The 26,591-nt window shown below is 45.0% G+C and overlaps 2 protein-coding genes across 3 annotated transcripts in view; both read left to right on the forward strand.

Moving 5' to 3' along the window:
* Nucleotides 1–5,900: 5,900 nt before the first annotated feature.
* LOC105565373 (steroid receptor seven-up, isoforms B/C) overlaps nucleotides 5,901–26,591 on the forward strand; it is a 125,171-nt gene continuing 104,480 nt past the window's right edge. The window contains exon 1 of one of the 2 annotated variants that reach the window (XM_012018504.1): nucleotides 5,901–6,252. In XM_012018504.1, coding sequence (XP_011873894.1) covers nucleotides 5,901–6,252 — 352 coding nt within the window. The remainder of the gene's footprint in view (nucleotides 6,253–26,591) is intronic. The other variant, XM_012018505.1, reaches the window with a different exon arrangement.
* On the forward strand, nucleotides 21,957–23,111 carry LOC105565372. Its single transcript, XM_012018503.1, has 2 exons — nucleotides 21,957–22,077; nucleotides 22,880–23,111. Exons 1-2 carry the CDS (start codon nucleotides 21,980–21,982, stop codon nucleotides 23,091–23,093), a joined length of 312 nt encoding a protein of 103 aa, XP_011873893.1. The 5' UTR covers nucleotides 21,957–21,979; the 3' UTR covers nucleotides 23,094–23,111.

A 26,591-nucleotide genomic window follows, 5' to 3' on the forward strand; every position in this document is an offset into this window, starting at 1 on the left:
AAATGCAAAAAATCCGACCTAAATGCGTTAACTAGAAATTAAATGGCCAAAAAGTGAAAAAGTTGAGGTGGTAACGTGGGCTACCACCATGCTTCAAAGGGTTAAAGTAATAATAAATTTAATAACGTGGTCATGTATTTATCTCTATCATTTACAATAACGAAGAGAAGAAGCACGTAATACAGAACGATACAATCGTTCGCGAAAGATTACGCGGCGCGAAGCGTGACAGTTTCAACGTATACCATCTCGAAAATAGCAAATCAACCGACGAGTCCGCGTGCGTCTCGCGGATTGAGGCAGTGGAAAAAGGTCATCGCGTGGTCTAAGAAGCACACCGCGACGGCAATAAAGACCGTAGGGAGGGGAAAAGGGGGGGGGGTGGCTTTCGAGGGAGAGAGGAGGCGAAGGGCCTCGTGCGTTTTCGATGTACAAAAAGTAATTACGGGATGGTTTCCGGTAATCATATCTAGAGCGCATTGAATGAGCGCATTGTTCGGGCACCCCTTCACCGATATGCACTTGTACGCGACGCGCCCACCCCTGCCTTTCCTCCCGTCTGCTCCTCCGCCACGATCTACCGCTAGGACTTCCAACCCTACTAACGTACTCGCGACGGCCGCCGCACACACGTATCCCCTATAACTATTACGCACGCTCGCTCACCCCCGACGGCGGTTGCGGGGGCTGCGGTTACACCGCAGGTCGTTCTTGGGTTCGCCACGGGACGCCCCCGCCATCGCCGGTGGTGGTTAGTGCCTCGGGTGATTTGAGATTTTTAGACGCTCCCCGCGTCGTTATCGGATCCGAGATACTCTAAGAACGGGTGCATACGATACGGGCAAGTCGCTCGTAAAAATTGTAAGAACAAAACTTAAATTATTTGACACGGAAAGAAAGATGTAGCTGCCGTAGCTAAAACTGCACGTGGCAACTAAATATCAGTTGTAAAATACGGACAGCTAACGTTTAGTTGTTATAGCTAAACATTTTGCTACTGTGCCTATTGTATTAGGTGCGATAGCAAACCGTTTGCTGTGGCTTAGAAATTCATAGTTGTGGCAGCAAAATGTTTTTAGCAATTGATTGGTTACGGTAGCGAAAATTTTGTGCCAGTGACAGGAACGTTGATTTGGTAGGTGATTATATGTCTAGTCTCAAAATGTTAAATTCTCAATCTTTCGATATTGCAATCTCGGAGTTGTTTTATTTTAGAGATCCATTTATATTGCTGTAATAACATGTCACAATAGTGTGAAGTCTTAATCGAGAACTGAAAAAGAAGCGAAGGATCATGACAGTTGTTCTAAAACAAATAATTATATTTTCAATGCTATGGACTTTGATTTCTCTTGACGCTTTTTTTATCTTACATCTTTAATGTTTCTTAAGTATTCATAGATCGATTAAAACTCGAAACTTTCTGTTTGCAGCAAAACTAATTTACTTAGACACTTATCATTAAAATCTAACATGTAATATGCATTATAAGTGCAGTTTGATTTACATATGTGTACTTTCATAAAATTATTTAAGACAAGACTATAATTTCTCTCTTAAAATATATTGCTCGACCAATAAGATACACCAAATCTAAGAAAACTTAAAAACAGTGAAGCGTAATCTACAATGTGCTCTCTGCGTCTAGAAACATTCTATTAAAAAATTTGTGCAAGTTGATAAATTGTATATATTGTGCATTGTATAATCGTACATTGTCGACAAACTTTTCAAGCGTTTTGATTCGTTTATATAAAGTAGAACGTTTCTAGATGCAGAAAGCACATTGTAGATTAAGTTTAGGAAAGTTGGGAACAGAAAACATTTTGAATCCGTGTGTGTTTCTCGAATTTAATAACGTTGCCCCTCTCGTCGAGACGAAATTCCACGTCGTCGATAGAAGCGATAAACGTCGCGCTGACGTCGTCAGGTGGAACAGGTCGCGCGAAATTCGATGCGGTCGCGTCGGGTGCAGCCTAAATCCGACCCTCGACGACATCCACGACGGCGCTTGCAACGGCCGAAGAGTCGAGCGTCGGTCGGTCGGAGGTCACGCTTATTGAGTTCGGTTCAAGAGCGCGCGAGTGCCAACGGCTCGCTTCGCTCCGATCGTCTTCGAGCCTCCCGTACCCTCGTTTCTCGTTTTTCGCTCGCCCGACCGGCCGCGCTATTCACCGTCCGCTATTTGCGTGCACGCGCACGCACGCAACCAACCCGTCGGGGAAAGAATAGCGATTCTCGCCGCCGTGCCGAGAGACCGAATTCCTCGCGCTCGAATCACGCGTTGAGGACACCTCCCTTCGATCTCGTCGCCCGGCGAGAAGATCGTCTTACGCGCCTGCTTTGGCTCGACATCGATTACGACACGGAGAAACGCCAGCGAGCAGTTGCGCGATAAGAATGTTGCGCGATGGAGTTTATCAATCGAATGTAGGATAAACTGATTGATGATGTAATGTGAGATTTAGTCTTTTCTCCGGCACATTTTCGCGCTTATTTCGGATGACGTACATTTTTATTTCTAAGAGGGAAGAGTGTAGTTGAATATTGATCCTTTTGTATTTATTTTGTATAAATCATTAATTTGTATAAATGGGAGAAAGAAAAGCATTGATTCAATGATACGAAAAGGCTGCGTGAATTATAAGATTGGCAATCCGAATAAGAAAAGAAGATTCAACGTAATATAAGTGGCAGAGATTCGTAATCGCGGATTCAACGTTCACCGAACTATGTGTATACCATTAAATCAATACCCCGCGTGAAGGTAAAAAACGAGAAAACAAGATTGAACATGAAAAATATCGGATCCCGGCAGCTCGGAAAAACGTAGGGACCGCGCGTCGCAAGGGGAAGACGGCGAAGCGTGAGGGAAAACGAGACGGAGGAGCAAGAGATAGAGAGAGGCGAGGAAAGAGCAAAGAGCTTGACAGGCGAGGCTGTAGGGGTGCAGGGCTGCGACCCGACTGACCCTACCTCGATGCCCCGGCCGCCTTCGGAGCCCTCTCTAGCCCTACTCCGCGCACCCTTACCCTCACCCTTAGCTCCCGGGGGTGGATGGAAGGCGGGCCGGCCCATTTTTCGCGCCCCACTTGACTCCACGTTCTCATTGGCTGCCGCCCTCTCGCTCTGACCTCTCTTCCCTCGGCTGCCCCTGACACCGGCGGGGTGGACGACCTTCCTTTTACCTGGGCCCTTCTTCCGGACTGGAAAAGAAGAAACGGCCGAAGACACCCGGACGAAATGTTAATCGCTCGTCTATAGTGCCATCCTCTAGCCGGCTAATATGCTTTCAAACAAATCTTTACGAGGCAGTTATGCAACAACGGCGGACCCCTTCTTTTGTAAAGCGAAGAAAATGCGGACGAGGACGAAATTAAATGACTAAAGACGGAAAAGTCGTTGTAGGGTGCTTGAAGATTGCTATTCGTCGCGGCGAATTCGGGCCGAAGCGGTCAGCGGAAATAATCGCAGACGGATTAAGTTGACGCGGAAAGAAGGAAGCGATAGGAATCGGGGGGATTAAAACGAGCTCGAGGTTGAATCCAGTGGATCGAATACGGCCGCCTCCCGAGAAGGCAGCCCGATAAGTCCGACAAGCGCTTAGAGGCGGCGATGACGACTGTATGGTAGCGGTCGTGGTCGGTTTGATAAAAAGCGTAATAATATGATCAGCAGGTTGAAGAATCCAGAGAGCTCGGGTCCGCGAGAAGAGATTACGAATAGAGTGGTGGAACATGGTGCGCGAGAGAAAAGGAGGAGGACAGGGAATGCGATAAGGAGAACTGCGAAGCACTTGTTCGTGGAGTTGGCGAATGGGGAGAAAAAAAGAGACAGCGAAAGAGTAAAAGGAGAGAGGAGAAGGGACGGCGAAAGAGAGGGAGAGCGGGACGAATAGACTGACGGCAGACGGATAGATAGATGAAGAGCGAGAGCGAGTGAGGAAGACATCGGTGCGGCGAGCGAGACAATCTCGGGCGAAGGAAGGAGACCCACTCATCAGCGATCGCAGGAGAGAAAGAGGGAAACGGCGACTAGATCGTGGAGTCAAAGTGGGTACGGAACTACTTGGTCGGGCAACGCGTGCTGGCTGTCCGGGGTAGGGCAAGCCCGTAGCCAATGAGAGGACGACCGGGGCGCGCCCGGGACTCGACCCCACCTTCAGTAGTCATGGCAACCAGTGGAACCCGCGAGAAACCCTCGCGGGTTTGCGATAGTGGGGGGTCCAGGTCGGTGTCAGGGGTCGCCTTAGTCGGCAGTCGGTCTCTGGTCGGCCCCAAGAATAGTCGTATCGAGGCGGTAGTCGAGTATCACCTCTCTTCTTCTCCTCCTCCTCCTCCTACTACTACTACTACGGCCCTCCGTTCTATTGCTGCTGCTGCTCCTGCCGCCGCCGCCGCCGCCGCCACCGCCACCGCCACCGTCGCCGCCGCCGTCACCGTCGCTGCCGCCGCCGCCGCCGCCGCCGCTGCCGCCGCCGTCGCTGCTGTTGCTGCTATTGCTGATGCTCGGCGCTGCGAGCGTGCGACGGAGGAACGACACCATCACGCACACCATCGCGCAACGCGCATCCGAAGAAGTACACGCGCACGCGAGCGAACGAGCGAGTAAACGTACACATCGGGGCTCGCGCAAACGCAAGTGTCGCTCGCGGCTGTACGATATATCGACTGCGTACGCGCACGCACGTACGTACGCACGCGGGAACATACGCAGGCACGCTCGCGGCTACGGATGAGAGAGCACTGAAAAGTTACACTCCAAATCGCGCCAAGGCGGAGCAACACGACCGCTCCGAACTGCTCCGGATTCATCTTCGGAGTCTGTCCATCCTTCCTACTCCCTCCCTCGTTTGATCGCGTGTCGTCTTCCTGATGCGCGGAGGGTTGACAACCGTCGCCGAAGTAGTTTTGATCGGTGCGAGTGCCGGTGTCTGAAACGCGAGACCTTCCTTCTCGGGAAATCGCGACGTACACGTGGAAAAAGTGAAGTGCCTCCGAGTGTATGACCGAGTGTGAAGGTTGTTACTGTTTGACATCGTTGTATCATTCGCGATCGTTGTTCACCGCGTGTTCACCGGAAGTTCTTGCGGGATGACACTGTGGTTATCGCGGCGCGAACGATCTACGAGTATTAACAAAGTTGATTGGAGTCGTGAGACCTTTACCTAAGCGCGATCGATACCTTCGGAAGGACCGGAGGATCGAACGGAAATCGGTTCTCCGTCAGTCCTAGGCGAGCTACTCGGCTGGAGATCTGGAGAACCGGAGCGAAAACGGAAGACGGATCAAACTGGAGGAAATGCGTGTTAAAGGATGAAGCTGTGACTTTGATATCCTCTACAAGTGTCTGTATGTACAATTGCATTCGAATGATAATTGGAGAACGCACGCGTCGGTCACGCGTGCAAATATGACAGGTGTCGGACATCACTTGTATAGTTTATTTCGCGATTACGCGTTGTTTATCGGCAAGTTCAGGACAGTGAAGAAGTGAGTGAAGAAACGTGATTTCTCTATAGCAGCGATCACCGATATACCAACGTCAAAGTGATCGACGCGCGAATCGCCGTGGACATTGGGACTGCGCCAGGATTTCCGCGTCTTCCGGGATACAGACTGATCCAATCGGACGAATTATACGGACGGGCTAAGCTGACCGGGAACCCACTGTCGGCCCCGTCGGTCGTCGTCGTCGGTCGAATCGCGTCTTACGGATAGGAAACCGGCAGGGTGGTTCGAGGCGGGACGGTAGGCGCGGACGCCCTGGCGACTGCCGGGGTGGTTTACCCGGCCGCGACGGCGACGTTGTTCCCTGGTCGGGTGCCAGCCGGACACCACCACCCCGAGTTCACCACCACGTTGGAGCTGGGGTTCCCGGCGCGCGGCACCACCGCCTCGATGGCGTTGGTCGCGCCGCCGCCCTCCTGGGCCTCGCGGGACCCCGGGGCCGCCCTGGGCGCAGCCGGCGGCGGCGGCGGTGGCGGCGGCGGGCCCCTTCAGGTAGGCCCGCCGCCGCCGATGCCGCCCGCGCATCTGACGCCCTCGGCCACGCCGGAGGATATCACCTGTCTGGTGCCCGCCGGCTCGGTTCTGACCTCGAGGGACCCCCTGCCGCCCAGTACCACCCCCGGCAGCCAGGCCAATAGCTCCCAGTCCGGCAGCTCGCAAACGGATAAGTCGCCGAACATCGAGTGCGTCGTCTGCGGGGACAAAAGCAGCGGCAAACATTACGGACAGTTTACTTGCGAAGGTGAGTCGCTCCACGGCGTTTAGAACAAGTGCGCAAGAATATCCCCGTAGTCGCGTCATGATTATAGGGTGACTTGATGGGCGCGTGTATAGTGACATATTCGGTTACCCGTGGGGACTAACGCTGCGATGATAATTGTTAGAGACGTTTCTCTAATGCTCGTGTTGATCACCAATGCTACAATAAACCTGTACCTGTAGTCGGTGACTATGAGATGAAGCGAATCGCGTTGATAATTTATGATTTATAGATCGAAGTAATGCACAAACGGAAATCGAAGATTAATTTCACATTAAGCACTTGCGTATTGAAAAATATTTATTTATTCTGGCGGTGGAAGCACGAACGTTACCGATAATAGAGACTCTGACCCAACGTTATTTTTTACGTACGAAAGAAAAATGGTTTATGAAACGTCAGACGAGCGACACAATGACAGTCATAAAAGCGAACGGGCGTTTTGTCCGCGAGGATAGAGATCTGAGATATCTCGTTGAAGAGATTTCACGGGAGATTCCACGGCAGGCGACACGAACGATAGCACGCGCGCTGGAATCGCGCGGCGAGGATAGGGCGACCGTCGAAATCTCTACCGTCGCGGTAGGTTCGCGCGAAGCCTCCTCTTCTTCCTCCGCGTGAAGGAGCGCGTGCACACGCCCTTTCGACGACTGTTCTCATTCTCTGCCGTGAGAGTATCGTGGGGTGCGACGGCTGTCCCCTTACCTGTGCCACCAATTTGTCAGCACGCGGGATAGAACTCATTCGCATCGGAATGCCCGACACCTATTTTAACGCTCTCGCTTACATTAATTTATTCAAGACGCGCACGACAAAGGGAGTAACGGAAGCGGGGAGGACAAGGCCGGAGGGGAGGGGGAAACGGCGAAATTTTTCGGGTTAATGAGAGGAAGAAAGAGGCCGTTACGGGTGGTAGAGGAAGACGGCGAGCGCAGGACGGGAGGCGGAAAAAGAGAGGGGGAGGAGAAGACGGAGAGGGAAGAAGAGAAAAAGAGTATATCGCGGCCATCGGGCGTGGAGAGTACGAAAAAACAAAGAGTCACCATTAATAACCCAGTGGGGTGTTCCCCGGAACGCTTACACGTCTGTTACGAGCCTAATAACGATGTAATAGGGCCGAGGAAATGAAGCGGGAGGAACGAGGACAGACGTCGAAAGGGAGAAGCGGGCGCGAGAGGGAAGGGTTTATCCCATTCTGGCGCCGATGATGACGGGGTTCGGTTCCGATGGAATGAGAAACAAATTGTTTTCACGGGCGGAAACAAATCCCAGCGGGTCGTCGAGAACGTGCGCGCGAGCGGCGAGTTATCGCGCGTATAAACCGTAGCGGCTAATTATCCATCGGCCAGATGTATCGAGGATAACTAATTAGCCGTGCTGCGCCGCGCCGCTTGTCGTATCGCGCCGACGAATCTCGCGATTTGTCGATACAAGGGAAGCGTTCCGGACGAGCCGTGCTTTGATTTCTATGTTACACGCCTCGCGTTCACTTTCTTTCCGTATCTCGAGTTAAATGCCCGTGGTGCCCTTCCCTTTTGATCGCCATGAAACTACGAGTGCGATTGTTGCGATTGGAAAGTAGGATTGAATATTAAATTAATTGTCGTTTAACTGTAGAACACAAACGTAAAGAAACTTCAGTAATAACGAACGTGGTTAACGGCGACCCGAAGAAATTTCCAATTGCTATAATAACTTTTCAATTTCAACGGATTTGAACGAGAGGCTTTTGTCTCTAGTTTACAACTTAGACATAGGTTTTAAAGAAATTCTAAATTGTTATAAATAAAAATGTAAAGCAACTTTTCTAAAAAGTCAACGGGTGACACCACGTTCGTGTTCAGGTTAACGTAACAACGGCTCTATGAACAGTCAATGTCTAAATTAGACTTCATCTCGTTGATAGGATGTCGTGACCGTAGACAGACAGACATAAGTAGCCGAAGATAAAATTTATTTGCACTTCGGCAATTCATCGCTTCGATTTAAAATCCGGATTCATGTTCTAGCAATATCGAAATGATTTTCCTGCAAAAAGATTACTAGTGCTTCGACTTTAACGAAGAGTAGAATTTAACAAAATAACGTATGAGAGTTTAGTTCCGATAAATAACGTTCGTTCTAATTATGCTCGAAGTTCACCGATAGATATTGTTTTCATTTGGTCTCCGCTAAGAGCGTTCGACCAGACAACTGCGTTAGCTTTCGTTATTTCGACACCGCTGGTAGTCGCATTCGCGACGGAGAACAACTGGGCTCTCGCAACGTCCATCCGCTAAATCATTTACGAAGGCGAAGGATCGAAGGCTCGAGACGAGAGGAGAGTAACGAAGAGAAATGTCGCGACTCGGCTCGGACAGGCGAACGGACTCGGGTTAATCGAAATCTACAGCACCCTCGGAAATCAGGAGTTATATATCCTCCCGCCCGTCCGCCCTCTCTCGCACGCCCTATTATCCCGAATTACGCCTTATTGATACCAGATTGCCCGCGGTAATTTATATCTCGCGGGTGATTTAGTGCACTTCGAGGGCCTTGATTAATGACACACAGCTATCTGCGGTTCCTCCTTTCCGCCCTTCTCGCTCTCTGTACTTGCACGACGCGTCTCGCGTCGGTTGGAGGCTGTGCAGCGAGATGCGTGAAAACTTTAATCGCAAATTGCTAACTCTTGAGCGATAAGTCTCGCGTGAATTAAAACTTCGCACGGACGATGTTTGCGCTTGTGACATAACTTGACACACCTTTCGTGAAGTTTTCGCAGGTGAACATATGAAATGTTAATTATTTATGGTTTTCGAAACATTGAATCATTATCCGCGATAATAATTACATTAATGATTTACACGAAAAATATTTTATCCGTTCCGTAGTTCGGAAACTTTTGCGCGCCGAAATGATCTAAAATTCGTGTCTCTCTCGCGTTGAAACGTTTCGAATTAATCATATTGACATAAATGAATATTGCAGCTGCTATTCTCATCGCCGAGACGATAATTCGACGATATCTGCCTTTTATTAAGGCGGAGAATATATTATTCTCTTCGCTTGGCCAAAAATAATTTTTACCGGGCGTTAAAACGGCACGTTTTGCCTTCGTGCCCCCTCGAGGGATACCGCGCCGTCGCCGTCGGGCCGACAAGTATAGCACGAGTAACGCGCGAGTATCCCATGCGAGTTCATAACATTCTTCTATTTACCGCACATTATCCTCTCGCCGCGGAGTGGTTCCGCATTTCTGTGCTTAGCATTCATCGCTCGCTAGACGTTACCGCAGGATCGAGCCTATTTGCGGTAACCGACAGCGGAGGATCAAGCTATTGAAATCTCGTTAGGTTCACTCGGTGTATTGCCCTCGACGGAGACGGGACCGTGCGTGGGATCTGGGCACGTAACACGCCTGGATATCACGTGGAAATCATGGGAAGGCATGGAACGCTGGCCGAGCGGGCGAAGACGAGACAGACAGATGGATGGATCTGTTCCGATGGCGAGCCCCGATCGATTCGAACAGATTGAAAAAGTACTGTGCTCCGATTGATCGGAACTGAGATTGGAGATGTATCCATAAAGTGCCTTCGCGTTAGAACAAAATAATATGGGAACAATAGTTGCCGTTTTGTAATTCGTAAGCGGATGGAAGATGTTGATGTATTGTATGTGATCCAAGGCTCGTGTGATTGTCATAATTTTGATAAGATTTCAAAGTTCACGATAGAATATCAATGTGTTCAACCACTGAAATCATTTATTACATATAATTCATTTTTTTCCATTGTCGCGAAGATTTTTAATCCGCCAGTATTGGCATTTCTTGCTCCAGCGATATAATGATAGTCTCATAATAATAGAGACGCATAAAAAACATGTGATTTGGAATTAAAGCATGAACTCGTGACTTTCGAATACGCGATACTTCATCAATGTCAATTTACGTCTGCATCTTTTAGCTGAGAAACAAGTACACACGAAGCTGCATGTTTCGTAACTGTATTGTTAAATTATTACGTTGCATCTCGCGCTATCGCACAGTTCACGGATCCATTCGGACACTTGGAAACATCCCGAATTATCCGTCGCGGGGATGGGCGAAGTTGTCGGGCAATTAAAGCATGTCGGCGCGTCGTCCGACTCGATTACCGCGGCGTGCGCGCTTAGCGATAATTGCTTCCGTGTACAATGTGTAAACCGTTTCCGACGGCTCGGCTAAACCGCGTGTAATCCGTTGCTCCGTGCAACGACGAATTTCACGAATTGCCCCGGCCACGTCGGCCAGATGTCGGCTGACCACCTCGCTCCGAGCACGCGGAAATGCATCCGCGGGGCTGCAACCAGCCGGCCGCGTCGCGTTTCCCGAAGGGCCTGTTCTCGCCACGCGGGATAATTGACGGTTGAGTCTGCCGGAAGAACCGACCGACTTTATTCGATGAACGAGTTCGTTACAGTACCGGCTATTAATCTGCGGCCGCTATGTAATGAATTGATCGTAGTTTTTACGAAAGAAACAATCCGAGAGGCCTTACACGCTTTTCATGTATCGAGTAACGTTTTAATAAGAAATAGATACTCATCAACTCGAGGGCACAATTTGTCATTAGGTATATTTCATTGCTATTTTATCTTTGATAATTAAAACGTAAATACCTGATAAAATCTAAAAGCGGAACATTGATTTATCGAGAGGATTGGATCCTTCAACGATGTTACTCTGCTCATTTTAGCATTCATTCGTACATTTATTATATGCTACGATCACAGAGGACGCGGTGTCATATTATTCATTTTGTAAAATGGAATATAGTATTCAGTTAGATCGCAACATATCGGGCGGTTCCTCGTTGTCTTTGTAAAACTGGAAATAATGTAGAGTTAAATCAAGACCATTGTGATAACAAATCAAGAATAGAGAATTTTTAGGTCCGAGCAAGATGTACTCTGGGAAAAAAAAGACAGTTAGCAACCCATTTTGGGGCCCACAATTAGTAATCGAATTATTTGGATTGTTCGTAGCTCTACTCTAGGAAAAATTTTGACCGCTTTTTGCGTTACTGAATATCGACAGAACTAATTGAGAGAATTGATTAGTATTACGTAAAAATCTTGGATGTAGATAGAACAGCTAATTGCGATTTTTAGTTATGCGGGGTAAAATTCGTAAAAGATTAGAGATACGAACAATCCAAATTGTGGGCCCAAAATGGGTTGCTGTCTTTTTCTTCCCCAGAGTAGGTAGCACAGTAATTTAAAATCCAATATGTGAATTCATATACCGCTTACCTAAGTATAACAGCTTTAATAATTAGAAATCGTTTATCGATTTAAAACACGTGAATTTGCTGACGAAAATGATTCCACCTGACGAAACTGTGTTGTATGTCCGAGAGTAACGGCGCGCAGGACAGGTGGAAAACGGTGTATGAATTCACATATTAGATTTTAAATTACTGAGGTACCTACATCTTGCTCGAAAACCTACAAAATTGGCGTTCTCTGCTCTTATTCGAAATAGTATTATATATTCGCCTGTTTCGCACATCCACGTTGAATTGTTATAGGCATTACTGCCGTCGCTCGGTTAGTCGGTCGCGTGGCGGAAACTGTCGCCAAGATACGACCAGATATCCTAATGAACCGGCGGCTTCTCTAATTACTCGCCCTGCAATGCACCCGATACCCGCCGGAATTCCTCGGAGTGAAACGATCGTCTTCGTGCATCCGCCGGCCTTCTCGTGAACTTACACACGATCTTTCAAAGGGCCCTATTGTTCTTTTCGGTATTCGACTTCTTGTTTGTTGGATGAAGCGAAGGAAACCTCTCGTTTCGAAACGTATCGTTACTAATTATCGTTCTTTATTATATCCACGCGTGCATTATTAAAAAACAATGAGATGTTTGTTGACTTATAAATACAAGATGTGGGTGTTTGAGAAAGATTACTAGAACATATTTTCCCGATGAGAAGTCATTTAAGACATAGGCTTAAAACCTGTTTTATCCAGTTCGTTCTGGTACTTTGAGCATTTGGTTTTACTTCATCTTCGATAGGCCGCTAACCTCGCCGAAAGAAATCTCCCAGCTAGAGGGCTATACCCCTAAAGGAGTATGCGTGGCAAGATACTCTCCGTGGTTGCCATTTCCCTTTGGGAGATTCCGTAAAAAAACCAGCGGGGTCCGTGAATTTGAACTCGGATCTTTTCGTTCATTTCTTTGCTAAGCGGCGCACATTTCTCTGCGCCACACTCGCCACGAAATGAAATTAAGGTACTCAAACGAACAAGTTATATAAAAGTATCTCGCGCCACGCGGTCGTTTGGGCAAGAAGTCAGGTTATCACGAGAACGAGTCTGAATAATGGAAGAGTGATAACGAGCGGATACTAGAGAAATAGGGGAAACGGTGTTAGCGATACCGCGAGGAATAAACGCGCGATACGGTCGATGTGGAGTCGTCATGGTGGAAACGAGGTGGCCGAACCGGGCTAAGAGTTGGACCCTTAATTGAGCGCTCGAGTTACAGCGGCGAGTCACTCTCTCCCCGGTGTACCAATTACAACCGCGGTAACGATATTTACCATTGCCGGAGCTCTCGCGCCTATCCGCAGCATTAGCGGTGCCGTAATAACACGGTTAATCCGACGATAATTTCTGTTCTCGGTAATCTTAATTGCCCGGAACACCGCTTCTCCCCTCGTCCCCCGTAGAAGGCAGCGCGCGCGCGCGTTTATACCCACGTCGGCCTTTCTACCCTCACCGTGAAATGGGGTTTGATTGCGCCGGCAGGGGTGACTGCACGAGGACGAAGAAAGGAACGAAACGAGTCGTCGAAGAAGTTTATTCGCGACGGGAGTCACGTGCATACCCAGATCAGAAGTGACAAATTATTTTCGAGTCACGTAGCGGGTCCAGGGATTTGCGGGGACGTTCGCATGTCGATGTAAATAATCTGCAATTGCCACCGGAAGTCGCTCGTGCCAGGAAGAATTTACAACGATCGAGATTATCCGGGAGAGTCGCGTGTGTCGGGATTCGAATCATTTTTCTCGTTCGACGCGTTTGTCGTCGGACTCGTCCCGATCGATCGGACAAATTGACGATAACTCGCAGCCGTTTGACATCGCTTGACATCAAAATCAACCCGCCGACGTAATAAAGCGATCGCCGACAATCAGGCCGATTACGCCAATGAACGTCCAATGCGGAACGGTGCATCGGCGGCGCGTTCCACCGATTTCTTCCCAATGAGACGCATCGCCGATGATAGTCGGCGATGGTCGTTCGCATTTGGTGCGCGTCGATGCGCGGGGATGCGATCGCATGCGATCGAGGAATTGAATGACGACAGTGCGCGCGACTTCTCGCGCCAGGCACGCTCGTTAATGCGTTTTCCGCGACATCATGCTGATTACATAAGCGCAGTGCGTCGATTGGCACGTCGATCGGCACGCGTTACACCGGTTATGCGTTCCGGAATGAGATAGTCGCGAGATTCCTCGAGTAACAGGTGCGACAGCGACGTTGAGAGCAAGCAGTTGAAGGACCATGAGGAGCGGTTGAAGCAATAGCAGAAACGTGTGTATTGGAAATAAGATGAATGCACCAGAAGCGTTACTTTCTTTTCCCGTATTTACTTTGGAATCATCTTAATCAAGTTTTCCATTTTACATTTTAGCGTTTTAAATGTTATTAAATTTCCAACGAAGAGATCTCAGATACCGTTCGAGGTTGTTGAAACAAAAAATATTAAGCCAACTTGGTGGTGAATAATTATTTACTATGTGTGATTCTGTTTATTTGTTGTTATGCAAAATCAGAGTGCAAAGACAATCCAGGAAAAGAAAACCTAAATTGTATATTTTTACGATAATCTTTACTAGTTGTCATTCAAATTAAACGGCATGCAAAAATTATTGGTAAGATTGAGAAAGAATGAATTATAACATATAAATTATACATATAACTAGATCGGGGATATGTTAAAATTATTTATACAATTCAGTTGTATGTACACAAAGATAATTTATTTTAATTGCTAGTTCGATATATTATTCTAAGAGACACGCAAGCGATATCAATCCATTGACGTGGAAATATGGATAGCTGGTCCCGCAAAAGATCCGTAGCGATCGAACGCACGGCCGTTTCCGTGGATGACGGGAATGAGCTATAATTAAAGCGGTGGCCAAGTCATTATGCCGCACCGGCGATAAATTACGACTTTTACGATGCTCCGAGCAAGGCCGCGCGCCAACGCGCCCAAAGAGGAGCCTCGCCGGTACGAGCGTCACGATACAATCGTCGAGGAATCGAAAATGACGAGGATGGCCCACCGCCGGCGTCAGCGGGTCGTAAGGGGGGAGGGAGAGAGGGGGGAATGAAAAAACGCACGCACGTTTACGCGCTGTGAGGTATAAATTACCGAAGCTCGTGAAGCTTGACGTCGAGATCGTCGTCTGACAAGACGAATTTCTTTCATTCGTTTAATACCCTTCTCCCCTCGTGTCAGGACTAACGGGCACCCGTATAGAACCCCTTGAATACCGAAAATACCGTATGGAACGTGACATCGGATAATCGATAAGACGGAGTGTCGGAGCGACTCTCCGGACGCTCGCACATCCCTGCGCGTAAATATTTTGATTAATGATCCCGCGAGGACTGTCTGGCCCGGTCCGGTTCGGTCCCGGGACGCAACGGCCCGATTCCAAAACCGGATACCCTTTGGCGTTCCCCTTCGCGTCGGAGATCTTCCTTCTGCATCCCTCCCTTTCTGTACGCGGCCTCGTCCGATTGACGATTATCGGTTCTCGCCTTCTCTCTCGCTCCGCTACGTCCTTTGATCCGGTCATCTCTTCAACAGATAGTCGCAAACGTGTTCCAAGGAGGCTTCCTAGGGGTCACGTGGACGGACACGCCGGCGGGGTCCTGGGAAAGACCTCGGGTGTTGTCCTCGCGGTCGGAAAAACTGGTCGTCGGTCAACTGACCGTGGATAATGCGGACCCTTCGCCGGCACCTTCAGCCGCGTTAAATGTCCCGTCGGGTATTATCTCGCCGGCCCGAAACAACGCCCCGGACGACCGGAGGCGTTAACGCTCCGAGACCAGTTCGACCTGTTCGAACGCTCGCGCCCGATTTTCGGAAGGTCTTACCGGTCTTTATCCGCAGAAACGTCTTCGTGAGTGCCGGACACTCGATCGCGTCAAGGACCAGGGATCCGAGTATATCCACCATAAATTAAACCATTCGTTCATCGGCGAACCCGGACAATCCGAACGATACTCGGTGCCCCTTTTGAACGGATCCTCGACTATCGTTCGAGATTAGGCGGACGGACAGAGAAAGACAGAGCGAAAGAGAGGGAGAGATAAAGAGAGAGAAGGAGAGAGAGAACATTAATCTGCCGATTACAGGAGCCCGGGAACCTCCCATTCCAAGTAGCACGACTGGTACAAGATTCCTTGTCTTTGGTTATTGCGCAATAGTCATTCGGGATTCGACCCTGCGTTTCTGCAGGCGTAAGTTTAACCCTCGAATCTCATCGAACACCGACCTTGAAATTAGAATGACCGATTTGATTAAGCGACGATGGGTATTTGCGGCTTGAACCACATGGTCCAAATGCTATCTCCGTCGAAAGTTGACGACTCAAGGTGGTCTTGGAAAAATCGAAACGAATATTAGATCGGTCATTACGTTTCCTCGACTTTGAGAACTCCAGGGGTTCAATCAATCAATTTTTCGTTGTTCGTAGAGTCTAATTAATTTAACGACGATTCGTAGATCAGAGATGCCGACTACATCTGTTTCTGATATCAATGCTACCGAGTGCTGACTTTTAGGCTTGTGTTAGGTTAATATTTACTGACAGCTTAGGCTTGTGTGTTGGGCTAATATTTCCTACGTCTCGAGAAAAAATTCTGGGAGTTGTTCAATCATCATCGTTTCATCAGGTTAGGCTATTTATTCATGTATACTCCTGACCTTCGATTTCTTCGATCCTTGATGCAAAACTTTTTTTTAAACCGTGTTACTTAACATTTCATGTACATATTCGTTTCGTAATTTTAATGTACTTGCTTGTGTCCTCTTGCGATATCTTTTTTTTTACATGATTTTACTGTTATGCGGTTGATGACTTTTTAATAATTTTTTTTTAAACTTGGCAATCTTATGCAATTCTATATAAAATAATATCATTAATGAAAGTGCGTATTTTTTCGATCCTTGATGCAAAGCATTTTTAAACCATGTTACTTAACATTTCATGCACATATTCGTTTCGTAATTTTAATGTACTTACTTGTGTCCTCTCGCAATATCTTTTTTACATGGTTTTACTGTTATGCGGTTGATGACTTTTTAATTATATTTTAAAACTTGACAATCTTACGCAATTTTATATAAAATAATAATGTTAATGAAAGTGCGTATTTTTTTTTACAAACAGGGTACGTACACGATTTATAATTTCACGTATAACACCGATTGTGAGTCATATTATCAGCATCTTCAATTTCGTCTATGCACACCTTCAGAAAGGATTTCCGTTATCGAGACAACAAATATTCTTGACGCATTTATATTTCTCATAACGTTATTTAGTATAAAAATAAGACAATATGAAAATAAAATCACTAATTCTTATTCTCCTCTGTCGAATTAGAAAAGATTGACTTACTATATTGCGACAAGAGTAACTTGTATACATGTAAGTTTATATATTCGTGTGTTTAGAATAAATTTTCCCTCCATCTTACAACGCACGAAGTTGGCACCACGGTATTCGACAAAAGACGAGACATACTATCATTTTATTCTAGATTTTAGAATTTTTCATTTAAGATTAAAATATTTCTTTCTCTATAATAAATATGATTGGCGCTATATCAATTCTATTTTGCGATACATTGAAGTGTAATAGCATTGGATCCGGAAATTTTTTCTGTGAGTGTGGGATGAAATTTTTAATTACATGAAATTAAAATCGTAAATAACGTTGATAAATCGATAAGCGAGTTGTGAAAACTAATGAATGAGTTCAGGATCTGTCCGGGTCCAATCCATGCGGTATTCTTCCACAACACGGCGAGGCATTGTTTCACACGCTGCCCGCGCTGCACCCTGTTATTATCTCTGCCACGAAACCACCCCCTTATTTTCGAGAACATCGACTTTCGGCACACCTGTGGTGTCTCTATGTTTTTGTAACACATTTTCGGTGGATGCGATTGAGCGTTCTTCAGCCGCGGCGGACTACGTTCGCGGCCTTGAACACTCGTCCTTGCACTCCGCAAGAACGACGAGAGTATTCGATGCCGTTTCCCAGAGGATATAGCCGATTACATTTTCATTTGTTCTCGAAGAACTGCACGGAGGGACTGTCACTGTGAATGAAATCGTGATTCAGCTACGGTAGGAATTGCAGTTAAGCGAACGATTGTATCGTGACAATTGTGCTTCCGGATTATTAATCCAATAGTTTTTTAACTAAATAAACTCTTCGTTGCAGGATTACAATTCTGCGTAGTCTTCAATGTAAACTTAACACGCGCGATATATTTATGTTTGCAATTACGTTACAAAATTCTATATCTGATTTTATTAAAAGGCGGAGGAAACAAATTTAGAATTTGCTAACAATAAAATAACTTATTGTTATTTTGTCGTCGAAGCATGTTGTATCTCAGACGATTTAATCGCGTGCGTAGAGCCGAAATGTAGAATTAATGCAAAATTTACTATTAACAATCAACGATAATGTAATCAAATTCCAGAAATGCTTCCGTGGGACCATTCGCATTTCATATAATATGTCGTTACACGACGAGCGAATTCCATGTGGACGTACGTGGCCGACGCAAACATTACTTAAGAATGTCCATGCGATTCTGATTATAGTAATTACGCGCGGCACGGGTAAACTGGTCTTTAAGACAGAGATACTATTTGTCGTGGAGTGACGTCCATTCTGTACGAGTCACGTTACACCTTTGAGAACGCAACGATCGCAAAGGACGCGTATTGTATGTGTGTGCCACGGCTTTTTATCCTTTTACTTTACTTAGGCGAACCCTTTTCCACCCCCTGTGCGCACTAGCAAATTATAAAGCCAAACTGTTTCGGCATAATTACGCGAACAATGGCGAATGTAACGAACGGGGAACGGAATGGGCGAGGACGCATTTCCAGAAACGATTAAGAATAATCGTCTCATGGAAATCTGGCTCGATGTGTTTCACGATGTTACGAATAGTCAGGCAAACAAGTGCAGTCCGAAATGTATCGAAAAAGTTCAAGTTACTTTATCCTAGCTCTGTGTCCACGTATACACGCTCCGCACAATGGAACACTTCCGCCCGCTTTTACGAATTTATTTAATTAATATTAATAATTAATAAATTTGTTTTTGTGAATTTTATTACAAGTGAAAGTTGTTTTCCCTGGGTTTTATATCTGAAAGAGTTAACTCTTGCATTCCCACGCTTCATTTCTTACGTAAAATATCAGTGTATTTAACATTCTCGAGAAATTCTTTGACGGAAAATATATCCCAAGATTTTTACACAATGAGCCCCAGCTAGGAAATCACGTGAAAATTATGCAAATTCCTTTTCATTTTTAAGGCCAGTAACGTGTTATACTAGTTCTATTTTGATACGTACGTAATGGGCTATCTCAGAGTATATTATAAACCTTCTCTTCTCTTCGCTTCGTCGAGTTCGCCATTTATAAATACACCGAAAAGTTTCGCTGTTCTCCTCGGGGTGGAAATTTGATTCCGGTGGGGCGGTTTGAGGTACAACCGCAAGGGGCTTCCTCTCTTCTTCGTGGTCTCTCGCTCCCTTGTGCCTTAAGCGAGTCTTACGCTTACTTACGGACTTACGCTTGGGACGACGCGCGGAAGGAAGAAGCCGGAGCGACCCGCGGGCTAATCGTTCTAACGAGATCATACTATATTATTCCGACTTTGCTAATCTTTATTAATCTCGTTTCCACCTGGGGCGTACGTTTCCGCCGCGAGTATGAGTGTTTCGCGAAAATGAACCAGCGATCGTCTTCGTGACGGGCCTTCGGCGTTTCGATTGACGTGATCACGACAAATCATGATGCGAGCTCTCTCTCTCTCTCTGATACCAGATATTATCAAAGATACAACATCAAAAAGAAAGACCGCAGTTGCTCAAGAGATAAAAGATTTCGTTGTACAGATAAAGAAATTCGAACAATTTTTATGCATTCTCTGATATTTCTGTATTCAAAATAACAGTGGAGCAGGTGACAGAAATTTTTCGTAAATTGATCAGACATTGCAATGCATTCTATGTTGTTAAATATTCAATTAAGTTGCAACCTAAAGGAATATTCAAATCCATAAAGAGAAATGAGAAGAGGAGCAATAATTTATCGTTTTTGGACTTTTTAGATTTTCTCTCTCAACGTTTTAACACCATAAGTTATAAATTCACAATCCGCCTATTCATTTTCTAGAAGTCTTCATTTGTACACTTATTAGACAATACTTACCAATGATTGTCCAGGCATATAAGATTATATCGGTGAATATTTAGGCGTATTTTGATGTCTAGTTGTATCTGGATATTTTACAACCGTCCAGATGTGAATAAGAGCACGTCGCGCGATGCGATTACCTCGAAGGCGTTGCGTATGATACGAAAGTAGAGTATATGATATTCGCTATGCGATCGAGGTAACGTTCTGGAACACAAGGCGAGCCTGAATCACGGCGATTCACGGCGCGACGTGCCGTTTGATCTCGCTAAGACGCTCGCTAAACACTATCTTACACGGACAGCGTATCCACAAGAGTCGGACTTTCTAATCGGTAACTACGCGCGCTGCTCGATATCGTCGAACAACGTTTCATCTCTCTCCAGAAGAGGATCTCGACATGTATTTCGCGATCATTGCAATCTCGAGGATCGAGGGCATAGGTAAAAGCGGCAATTCACGGGGCGGGGGGGGGGGAGGAGGATGCACGAGGATATTCGTGGCTCCTTCCAACGAATAAAATTTATAACTATATCCACGTCGCGCTATCTAGCAAACGAAGATCTTATCTGCGGAACATCAAACCGGGAGATTTCCTTAGCTGGCAATCTTTGTCAGTAGAGGCGACCTCAGGAAATGCGATTAAGCAAAATGTGAAAGTGAAAGCGAATAAAGGTACACTTAAAAAAGGGTGCGAAGTACACGAAAATAGAATGATTCAGTTATTTAAAAATCCCGAAGACGAAAGAAACTTTACTAATACGTGTGCCGCTTATGGTCTACTTGTTCAGAAGTGATGTTCAGAAATGATTGTTCAGAAATGAGAAAGAAAATGTAAATAATTTTTTAAGTAAATTTCTAAGGAGAAAAGAGACTAGAGAGGGAGGGGGCGAGAAATAAAACGGTTGATGTAAGTTATGTTTCCTTCTACTCGAACGATGCAATGTGCCGTGTCTTGGGTAGGCTCTGGTTGTTCCTAAGAGCATGCACCGGCGGCAAGGTCTTACATCGCCAAGACGTCGGACACGGCACTGCGCCTGTACGTGTGTATATACGCGCCGGGCATAGAATTACCAAGGCGCGACTTACCTGGACGCATCCTCTGTGACCAATTATCCTGCTAACGAACCCCGCGCTCTCGCACACCGCCGCTATCTAGCCGCCGCTCCGCCGTCGGTCTGGCCGGGCTAATTAATTATAACAATGTCGTTAATTTTACGCGACCGAGTCGAAACGTTACTGACCGAATCGCGCGCGAATTCTCTTCCTACACAGTACCTTCTTTCAATCCGCTCTCACTGTTAAAACTCACTGTAAAAAAACTGGCATCGCGAAAGATCCGAAGAATTAGCGGCAAACGATATATTTAGGGAGTAAATGATTAAAACACAAGTGTGCCATATTTAATAAAGTCATTATTTTCTTGTCGTAATTAGAGATTTGATTTCGTTGTACACTCGTTTTGTAGACACGTATCTTTGGATAGAGTGCACATTTTAATACTATTAAAATTTGACGTGGTTAATATTTTATTTATAACTAATATAATGAAGCAAGAGGTATTATAAATTTTGCGCTAAACGAAATGTCCAATACATTCGACGTTTTAATTTATTAATATATTAATAATATAATAATGAAATAATATATAATACAATAATGAAAAATTGTAATGCAGGTAGTGTGATATTCCTTCTTCCGGAAAAATGTTATTATTTTGACAGGAGAAATGTATTTATTATTTTCAATACGTATTACATATTTTCGGAATAGCAAAAATTTATTATCGTTTCTCACGCGCATAGCAATGCTTTCCTAATACATACGTCTCTAGCACAAGAAACCGGAAACGTTTGCTAATTCACTCTATCGCCTTCTACCTCCCAAGGACAAATAATTAAGAACGTAGCATGCGAAACGAGATCGTAATGAAGGGAAGCTCGTGATGCAGCAGTTATAATGTAGAAGAGCGTGGTCCGCTATCGTTATCCCTTGGCCTTAATACCACCGCTTGCATATCTTGTCGGTCTTATTATTATAATTACCGTCATTATTCGCCACAAAGTCGCTCGTTCTGAACGTCGTGACTCACGTCTCGTCGCGAGCATCGCCAACGACGATCGCTCGCGATCGATTCCGCTACGCTTTCGTCGACGATATCAGCGCGATTAGCGCTTCATCCCGTGCAAAAAGCGATGGACGATGACGACATGTGACACGTTCGATTATTATCTTATGCAAAATTGGATTGATACGGTGCAATTTACCTCTTTTACACCTGGAATCATATCGCATGATTGGTATGTCATTTAAAACAGTTTCTGCACTTTAATTAATCAAGTACGTGTAATTGAAGAATTGCGAAACGCGAAAACTTGTTATTATTTTTGCTATGGTATGCGGCAATGAAATACACTTAATAACGATTCATTTCCGTATGTTTTTGAGACAGCAAGTATATGAATATGAAGTTATGCAATGTCGTGAGAACCGATAGACTGAGACAAAACAGAACACGTTAGTAAAAAAAAATAAATACCATATAATGATCAGTAGACAAATATCTCGAAATATATATTTATGTTCTCAAATACTTGCATATATTCCACATCTTCTAGTGCAATTTATTTTTAAGAGATTTTCTTATTTACAGTAATTTTTTATCTTTTTATTTTTAAGATGTTAGGTATTGTTTAAGTACGCCAAAATATGTTACTGCTCTTATTAAAAATTTTTAAGAATTTAATTCTGCAAACTAAAAATTTTAATATTAAAGATTTAAACGTAATGTTATAACACAACGTTAGGTGGTAAGAGAGTATTTCTGTTATTAGAATGCGGTACAAAATAAAGAATACAGTACTTGACTTCTTGTAACAAATTTAGATTCTTGTTCTCTTCATCAGCAATTTGAAACTTATCACATCCCCAATGTTCAAAGTCCACGAACGCCAAAGCATTTTGCAATGTCATGGTATCGCGACAGTGTAATCATGAGTCACGATCAGTCAATTCTCTCGGGCATAATCGCGTATCACGGTCCGTTCGACTCGTGTCTCATCACCAATGACTCTACGTTAATCGTGCCTTGCAATTTTTCAGGAAAAATGGCAAATTTTCGTGTGACTCATCACGCGCGAACGACGAATCCTTAATTAAACCGCTTAGGAGACCGTTAACGATGATCCTCCGAAACGTTGAATCGCGCGACGTCTTCGGGATTACTAAGCAATTGTGTACCCATAATGACAAGCGGAAACGCTTGTTGCAAGGAAAACGTGCACGGAACACCTGTGGTTTGTTGCCACAATTATAATGCTTACTTTGTACGACTATGATTAGGAAGATAGACATCTTTTTCGGAAATTGCTAGTTTGCTAAACTTGACAAAATTTTATGTATTTGAATACTCCTCTGTGTATAACATATCCTGTATTTTAATTTATACGAGATATAAACAATATTGCACTGCTTAAACTTGAAATTTTGTCAAATCAAAACGAAATTGATATATTAATTTTATTGAACGATTTCTATAAGTTTCGATGCAATCGGTTGTTTTCGGTGAAAGATATATTGCTAGCTTCAAAGCAAACCTCATAAACTTTGGTTTTGTCAAACGGGAAATTGGGATTTCAGACTTCGGATATTGCACACGTTACAATAAGCTAAAATAAATATCGGCATTTGTTTACAGAGATATTAAAAAGGAACTCGAGGAGAGTTAATATTTCCTCATCACTCTCTCGCTACGCGTGTTTCACTACATTCCATTCTCAGATTCCCTTTTCCGACTCTCGCGCACATTCCTGGATCCTTTTTACTCGTCTCTTCGCGAGCATAGTTATTTTCTCGCGATCTTCTCATATGAGTCGCTTGCTTCTTATTGAGATGCAATGTCGAGTTGTCTAGCATATTTTATCTTTTTTTTTTAATGGATTCTTACTCTAGTCTTGACTAGATTAACCTGCTCATGAGTAATACTTATCGAGTTCACTATTTATAACAGTTAAAAATTAACTTGTTTTGAATCTCTCTCAAGAGAATATCGTTATGTGATTAAACTTTACAAAAAGGCAGTTATTAAGAAATTATGCAAGGTAAATAATGGAAAAATAATTAAACCGTGATTGCACGAAAGAAGATAATTTTGTTTTGCTAATTGTTATTTTTCTTATAAGTATAAATATAATAGTTGTGCTCGCATGATATATTATTATTGTCAACTAAACGATTTGTTGCTTCACTTCCACCCAAGTTTTCGCGCAATTTTCTCCACTCTCTGAGTTTTAATTTTGCTAACTTTTCCCTGTTCTTCACGCACATCGAGGATAATGCCGCGCGACACGGCGAAGTGTGAATCGATCAATCGCCACAGGTTCACGCGTCAACGAGTATGACATCGCGTCGGTTCTGCGACGTAATTACCGTGCCGACTGGCAACACGACCTATTAAAACTAAATCAACTTCTCATCAGGCGCGGCAATAAGTCGATCTGTCCTCCAAGACCCTCCAAGCGGCATCTTTTTTGCTGTGGAAAGCAATAGCGAAGCGCTGTCTACGTAATGTTAATAAACCGTAAATAAGCCGTGCTCACTCTTTCGTCACAAACGGGACCTTAATTAAGAGGATCGATGGAATATTTCAGTGACTTAATCTTGGCTCGTTCTGCGGCCCTCATTCACTTTCGATACGAAAATCTCTTCAAGAGAGAAAATATTGCAGCTATTGAGAATCGATTAGAACTAAATCACGATTGAAGAAGGTAAAGAAATTATTGCAATAGGAAATCTTTGACAGTAGAGAAAAGTCCTCTTTTATGAGATAGGATTTCAATGTGCGATAGTAGGTTTCCAAGGTCCAAATTCAATCGCAAATATTTTCCCGCAACGATTACACGATCTAACAATCAATTTTCGACTAAACAGATCTCACTCCAAGGGCAATAAATTCATGGCGGGACCAACAGATGATGCCTATTAATTTAGCAGAAACCCCACTATCTCGTATTAGGAGCCTGTTACGTAATGGGGGAGATTTTCCTATATTATTTTGCGATGCTCGGCGATAACGCTCAGCGATATCACACAACATATGCCGCAATAATGAGCATGCATAATTTACTGTCTATAGCACTTCGTTGTATAGAATACCGGGAATACCATAGAATACCGTAGAATACCGTAGAATACAGTCCGCGGAATAGTACAATTAGTTTTATTGCGGGACGTCATTAAATTTAAACTTCAAGTAACTCCTTAAACAACGGTTCTCTCTTAAAGGCAATGTGTATATCTTCGATATCCAAGTATTTCGCCCCGCCGTTGAGAGCGATGCCGTACGACATCGTTCTGTCTGAAAGGATTAAGAGCGAAGGCATTATCCGCCGGTTCTCTCCGTATCAACGATCGCGAGGGTTTGTCCTGCCGGGAGTCGGCACTCGGTACGCGCCGCGCCACGGAGGACCAGCCCGAGCAATGAAAATTCAATGACGCGAGCAATTTGAGCTCGCGGCGAGCTCGCAAGCTACAATCTGAAAGTATAAACGGTAGTTGTGCGCTGCGGGCGCGAGCTTTCTCTCTTTCTCTCCCTTTCTTACGCTCCTCTCATCTTCGTCATGTTCGCTCGGTGTTTCTTGCGCTCTCCCTCTCTCAGTCTCTCTCTCTATGCTCTCTCGCTACTACAGAGCTCACATATATATATACTGCGTGGTCGCCGGTGGTTGGCTCGCACAGAATAATCGCGTAATTTGCGTGTAACGATGCAATTTGTAGTTATGGCGACCCGGCTCTTTTTCCATCTTCTTTTTTCTCCCTTCGCCCGTTCTTCGTTTTTTTTTTGCCAGTACCGACGACATCGACGTCGGCAACGACAACGACGACGAGCTCCAAGGAGCTTAAGCTTTAAAGATGAGAAGGACTCGTAGATTTAGCGCGAGCCCGAATCGCCTTTGATCTCTCTTTAGCGAGCTTATTTTCTCATTTAGCGTCGAAGATGAAAATGGAGGAGCCGGAGTCGAACTTTAGTTTCGGAGTCGTGATAACAACTTGAATCTTCATAAAAATCGTCATTTTCCTCATGGTATATCAACTTTGTCTAGCGAAAAGTACTTTTTGTACTTTGTACAATTACAGAGCTTTACAAACTTAATTAGTACGATCTTGAATCTATACTTACCTTGATTTCTATTGATACTTTTCTCAATTTATTATTAAAACAGCATTAAAATAGCATCGAGTATTTATATTTAAAAAAATCTCTTAATCTTTTCTATTCCTCACTTAATAAAGATCACTTTGTTCCAACATCATGCGCCGAAAGACGACGGTTCATTCCCAGATCACGGCGGCGACTCACACTTTACTCACGCGATTGTTTGCGTTACCGATATCGCGTCCTCTATCTCGACGACGAGACGGATGCCTCCGCGGATTCGCACGAGAGAACGAGAGTATTAGTAAGCCCGCGAATGACTTACAGACCGCGCGGCAAGCAAGACCACCTCTTTATCTCGATTCGAAAGTTCGTGCGCAGCGGGCGTTCTGTTACGATATAAATTGCCGACTTAGCCGCGCTAACTATTTATCTATACGTATACACGCCGCGCCATCGATCGTGATGGTCGACTTCGCTACATCTATAATAAGCTCGATCCTCTGGCGAGATGTACGTATATCTAATCCTTACGAACTATCCTTTGCGTCGTCGCAGTTCCTACAAGCGCGGATTCCATCGTCGCTCGTTGAAATAATTTTCCGTGAATTCGCGACAAAGAAACATCATCATCTAATAATTCTACACCTTATCAGCATT

This window comes from Vollenhovia emeryi, unplaced genomic scaffold, assembly GCF_000949405.1.
Source record: "Vollenhovia emeryi isolate VEMERY1.0 unplaced genomic scaffold, V.emery_V1.0 DF939153.1, whole genome shotgun sequence".
NCBI classification, from domain to species: domain Eukaryota; kingdom Metazoa; phylum Arthropoda; class Insecta; order Hymenoptera; family Formicidae; genus Vollenhovia; species Vollenhovia emeryi.

Excerpts from the sequence above, each read along its gene's own strand:
- LOC105565372 (XM_012018503.1), top strand. The coding sequence starts at position 21,980 with ATGACGACATGTGACACGTTCGATTATTATCTTATGCAAAATTGGATT. Across the intron at positions 22,078-22,879 it reads GGAATCATATCGCATGATTG|GAAAAATGGCAAATTTTCGT; the intron begins GTATGTCATTTA and ends GCAATTTTTCAG.